This window comes from Aquarana catesbeiana, linkage group LG01 (assembly GCF_042186555.1).
Source record: "Aquarana catesbeiana isolate 2022-GZ linkage group LG01, ASM4218655v1, whole genome shotgun sequence".
Taxonomy (NCBI): Eukaryota; Metazoa; Chordata; class Amphibia; order Anura; family Ranidae; genus Aquarana; species Aquarana catesbeiana.
In genome coordinates, this window is record NC_133324.1 from 317,827,327 (window position 1) to 317,833,326 (window position 6,000).

General features: G+C 43.3%; 1 protein-coding gene across 2 annotated transcripts in view; it reads left to right on the forward strand.

The window, feature by feature from the left end:
* FOXN4 (forkhead box N4) overlaps window positions 1-5,773 on the forward strand; it is a 50,507-nt gene extending 44,734 nt beyond the window's left edge. For both annotated transcript variants that reach the window (XM_073629807.1, XM_073629817.1), the window contains exon 10: window positions 3,075-5,773. In XM_073629807.1, coding sequence (XP_073485908.1) covers window positions 3,075-3,325 — 251 coding nt within the window. In that variant the 3' untranslated portion in view covers window positions 3,326-5,773. The remainder of the gene's footprint in view (window positions 1-3,074) is intronic.
* Window positions 5,774-6,000: the final 227 nt, after the last annotated feature.

The following is a 6,000-nucleotide window of genomic DNA, read 5'->3' on the forward strand; positions in this document are numbered from 1 at the left end:
AACAACAGTTCCATTCCTGGAATGCTGGGATTGCTAACTTTAACATTTGCTTGTGTCCACTACAAAATTGTCAAACCATCAAATGGCCGGTGTCCTAACTGATCATATGTGCAGCACCATGGCAGTTGCAGTTTAAACAGAAGCAGCTTCCTTGGCTGTAAAGGATAGGAGGGTTTAAGTCAGCTATTAGGCCCCTTTCACACTGGGGCGGTTTGCAGGCGTTATTGCGCTAAAAATACCGCCTGCAAACCGCCCCAAAATAGCCTCCGCTGTTTGTTCAGTGTGAAAGCCTGAGGGCTTTCACACTGAAGCGGTGCGCTGGCAGGAGAAGAAAAAATCTCCTGTCAGCCGCATCTTTGGAGGGGTGAAGGAGCGGTGTATTCACCGCTCCTAAACCGCTCCTGCCCATTGAAATCAATGGGACAGCGCGGCTATACCGCGGCAATACCGCGGCTATGGCCGCGCTATACGAGTGGTTTTAACCCTTTTTCGGCCGCCAGCGGCTAAAAATAGCGCTGTTTTACCGCCGACGCCCCCTACCGCCCCAGTGTGAAAGGGGCCTAAGGCTATCAGCAGATCGGCCTCTACAAACTCAGCAGTGCCTAAAAATGCCTAAAATTGGAGAGCAACTGAGCATGTGCAGAGCAGCATGAGACAGCGTATTACTGGATTTTAAACAGTACAGACACTTATTTTTTATGTTTTACATTACAGCTATTTCTGCAAAAGGGGCCAGCCTGAAGTGATCTAGCAGGACTTAATTTTCTGACTAAGGTTCCACTTTAAATCTGACTAATTTCTGGGAGGCAACAAAGTCAGTTGTTACTGAAGACACTTAGAGCTCGTTCACACCATACGTGCATGAAAACTGTGCAGATTTCTCTTGCAGAGACATCAGTTTACATACATGTCTGTTATGCACAGACTGACATCACATTCTGTGTCATCATTCTGTCCCCACCATCACTGATCACCATCCATTATTATTATTATACAGGATTTATATAGTGCCAACAGTTTGCGCAGCGCTTGTCCCCACCATCACTATCCGCCATCCATGTCCCCACCATCACTGACCGCCATCCATGTCCCCACCATCACTGTCCGCCATCCATGTCCCCACCATCACTGACCGCTATCCATGTCCCCACCATCACTGTCCGCCACCCATGTCCCCACCATCACTATCTGCCACCCATGTCCTCACCTTCACTGTCCGCCATCCATGTTCCCCTGATCACTGTCCGTCGCTCTGTTTGGCCCTTCACATACTGCCTTGGGTTACCTGCATCTGTGTCTTTGTCCCCCTCACAGCATACCTCAGTTCTGTTCCCCGCTAGTGCCCTTCCAGAAACTTACATGAGCAGCAGCATCCCAGCCACAGGGGGAGAAGGCGGGCTGTACACTCACAGAGCACTGCTCTGCATTCCCTCCCACTTCCTGTCATATGAGAGGCATGCAGACCAGTGCGGTCTGTTTTGTCTCCGTTCCAGTGCGGAGCAGTGAGGGAAACTGCAGACATGCTACATAATCCTGCACAGTTCTGCACCCGACATTACACCTTCGTTTTGGTGTGAAAGAGCCCATAGGAAACCGATGTTTCCTGCAGATGGTGTGAACAAGCCCTTAAAGTGGTTGTAAACCCTTCCATATACCCAGTGAAGTGACTGGCTCAGGTGATACACACAGAGATGAAACAAATCCTCCCACATAAGCTGTACTTGTTTATCTGCAGTCTTACCTTCTCTATATCCATTCAAAGTGCTGATTTATAAAGCTTGCCTGAGAGTTCAGAGAAGAGGGGTGGGGAGTTGGAATTACACTCTGCAGAGCTCAGTGAGAAGAGCTCTGAGAACTGATTGGAGGTAAGAGACACACCTCCTTCCACACAGCTCACAGGAATAGAGCTGAGGCTATCGATCTGCTGGAGGTCCCTCCTCTGTCATCATTTTTCTCTTGGTGTCAGGAAAACTTGTTAAAAGTGATTCATGCCAATAGCAGAAGAAAGAATCAGCAGACAGAAATGGCACTTAGTGCTCCTAATTGAAACAAGTACATACATACTATGAGAGATGTGCTTTGTTCATATTTCATGTTTGAGGTTTACAACCACCTTAAAATACTGATACTTTAGTCAAAAAATTAAAGTGGCTGTAAAGGCAAAAGGTTTTTTATCTTAATGCATTCTATACATTAAGATAAAAAGCCTTCTGTGTGCAGCTGCCCCCCTAATACATACTGAGCCCCCTCTTAATCCAGTGATGTCCACAAGTGCCTCGGCTGTCCGGGACTCTCCCTCCTTATTGGCTGAGACACAGCAGTGGCGTCATTGGCTCCCGCTGCTGTCAAAGTCAGTTAGCCAATGAGGAGAGAGAGGGGCCGGGGCCAAACCGTTGCTCCATGTCTGAATGGATACAGGGAGCTGCGGCTCGGCTCAGGTGCCCCCATAGCAAGCTGCTTGCTATGGGGGCACTCACCAGAGGGAGGGGCCAGGAGAGCCAAAGAAGGACCCGAGAAGAGGAGGATCTGGGATGCCCTGTGCAAAACCACTGCACAGAGCAGGTAACTATAACATGTTTGTTATATTTCTAGAAGATAAAAAAACTAGACTTTACAATCACTTAATACTGGGCCCATTTGCAGGTAAAGCTATGTTAAACATTAAAAATAAGTGCCTATATGGTTTAAAATCCAGTAATACACTGCCCCCCCCCTCTGCACATGCTCAGTTGCTCTCTGCATTGTGCCTAAAATGTAGAGACCGATCTGCTGATAGCCTAAAGATTTACTGCTGCTCAGGGGCTCTGGGCTTCAGCAAAATGGCAGCCTTCAGCAAGAAGAAACAGGAGCAATACTAGAGGCAATTTACAGCACACACTCATTTTAGTAGCATATTTATTAATGTTGAATGTATGTTCCTTGCTAAAGAACATTGTTTTTAATTGAGTTGTTATGGGTAAAGTTCAGCTTTAAGACACCTAAGATACTTAAAACAGGGCCCACAGTGCACACTAGTGACTCTTAAAAATGTTATTAGTAATATATCAATACTTATATTGTTTTTTCTTTTCAAGGTAACATATGGGAAGACATGAAGGATGAAAGCTTTAATCTGGACACGCTAGCTGCATTTAGCAACTCCCCAATCCAGCTATCAGACTGTGACTTGGGGACCATTGGTCTGACACCAGTTTCTAGCAGCAGTGACCACTCCTTTACAGACTTTCATGTCACCAGCCTGTACACCACATATGCAAATTTGGACAATGTGACACCTTCCCAGTGTGTGGCAGGACAGGGCAATAAACCCATTGCATTGCTATAGGCCTACCGGTCTACTGCAGATTGCACAGGCACCAGAAACAACATCACGGAAGCAGAATGTGAGGAACCAATATGTGCATTCACTTATTTTCTGCACGTTGCAAGCGCTGCCTTTATTATCTGGCCATCAATGTACATTTTATTTGTATCTGTCTCTACCATTAATAAGCCATTCAGAATCAAAGTGGGCAAGCAGGACAGGATTTCTGAAGCAAATGAGAAGCAGTTTATTTTCCTGGGATGTTTGCTACAATAGGATGTTTCTGGTGATCTGCGAAAATCCCAATGACTCTGGATATCCAGTGTTCTGATATGAAAATGCAAGCTGCACTGAACTCAGTATGGTTATTTGTTGCCAATAGAATAGAGATAAATGTGACTTCAATAGCACTCAAAATGGTATGATTTTTAAAATTTAGTTTTCTGTCAAAGAGCCAATAGAGCACGTTGCAGAGCAGTTGTGATTCCTGTCTGACAATGTACAATTTGATAGTTGTAACTCCATCTCACCTGATACAATAATAATAATTACTGTGTATTTGTCCAGTTTTACTATTTAGGGGTGTTTTGTCCTAGTAAGGTTGTCATTTCTACTGGAAAGAGAGTAACACTTGATTTGTTCCCACTAAGCAAGAGAAATTCCTAGGAAACGCATGGAGCAAATTATGGGAAAGAGCAGCTCGCACCACTGCAATAATGTATTCATAGTTCATGTCTGTAGGAAGTGAAAATCAGTTGCCAGAATTGGAGAAGAAAAACTCTGTGTTTATAAGAAAGCATTGCTCCAAAATGAGGTTGCAAAAACTCATTACTTTTATTCCCAAATTCAGGTGTATGTAGTAGAAAGTTTTTTTGCAGTTTGTGCTCCCCCTGGGTAAATTCCCCCTCTCTATTGGATTGTCACCAGAACAACAATCAAGGGGAAAACTTCCAATAGGGGCACTAGTTCTGGTCACCCTGGTGACAACAAGGGATTCCCTCATTTTTGAAGAATTTCCTCTCATTTCCTGTTTTGGCTATGGCACAGAAAGAGAAATTTCCCCAGTGGGATACAAATGCCATAAAAAACTGACATGGTTTATAACCCTCCCTTACTCTATCCAAAATGAAAAGAAAAAAGTTTTGCTTTTAGTTCTAATTTAAAGAGAAAAAATGAAAGTGGTTGTAAACCTTTACATACAGTGCCTTGGAAAAGTATTCATACCCTTTAACATTTTCCACTTTTTGTCATGTTACACCCAAACGTAAATGTATTTTATTGAGATTTTATGTGATATACCATCACAAAGTGGCACATAATTGTGAAGTGGAAGGAAAATGATAAATGGTTTTCAATTTTTTTTACAAATAAATATGTGAAAACTGTGGCGTGCATTTGTATTCAGCCCCCTTTACTCTGATACCCCTAACTAAAATCTATTTAGGGGTGTTTTGGAACCAATTGCTTTCAGAAGTCATCTAATTAGTAAATAAAGTCCACCTGCATGTAATTTAATCTCAATATAAATATGGTTATTATGTGACGCCCTCAGAGGTTTGTTAAAGAACCTTAGTGAACAAACAGCATCAGGAAGGCCAAGAACAAACCAGACAGGTCAGTGATAAAGTTGTAGAGAAGTTTAAAAAATATACCAAGCTTTGAACATTGCACGGAGCACTGTTTAATCCATCATCCGAAAATGGAAAGAGTATGGCACAACTGCAAACCTACCAAGACATGGCGGTCCATCTAAACTGACAGGCCAGGCGAGGAGAGCATTCATCAGAGAAGCAGCCAAGAGGCCCATGGTAACTCTGGAGGAGATGCAGAGATCACAAACAAACATGTGGAACATGTGGTAGAAGGGGCTCTGGTCAGATGAGACCAAAATTGAACTTTTGGCCTAAAAAGCAAAACGCTAAATGTGGCAAAAAACTAACACTGCACATTAATCTGAACACACCATCACCACCGTGAAACATGGAGGTGGCAGAATCATGTTGTGGGGATGCTTTTATTCAGCAGGGACAGGGAAGCTGGTCTGAGTTGGTGGGAAGATGGATGGAGCCAAATACAGGGCAATCTTAGAAGAAAACCTGTTAGAGTCTGCAAAAGACTTGAGACTGGATTGGAGGTTCACCTTCCAGCAGGACAACGACCCTAAACATACAGCCAGAGCTACAATGAAATGGTTTAGATCAAAGCATATTCATGTGTTAGAATAGCCCAGTCAAAGTCCAGACCTAAATCCAATTGAGAATCTGTGGCAAGACTTGAAAATGTATTTTCACAGATGCTCTCCATCCAATCTGACAAAGCTTGAGCTATTTTGCAAAGAAGAATGGGCAACTCTCTGTATGTGCAAAGCTGGTAGAGACATCCCCTAAAGGACTTGCAGCTGGAATTGCAGTGAAAGGTGGTTCTACAAAGTATTGACACAGGGGGGGCTGAATACAAATGCACGCCACACTTTTCACATATTTATTTGTAAAAAAAAATTGAAAACCATTTATCATTTTCCTTCTACTTCACAATTATGTGCCACTTTGTGTTGGTCTATCACATAAAATCCCAATAAAATACATTTACGTTTTTGGTTGTAACATGAGAAAATGTGGAAAATGTCAGTATGAATAATTTTTCAAGGCACTGTATACCGAGTGAAGTGGCTGGCCACAAGTGATACACAGAGATGA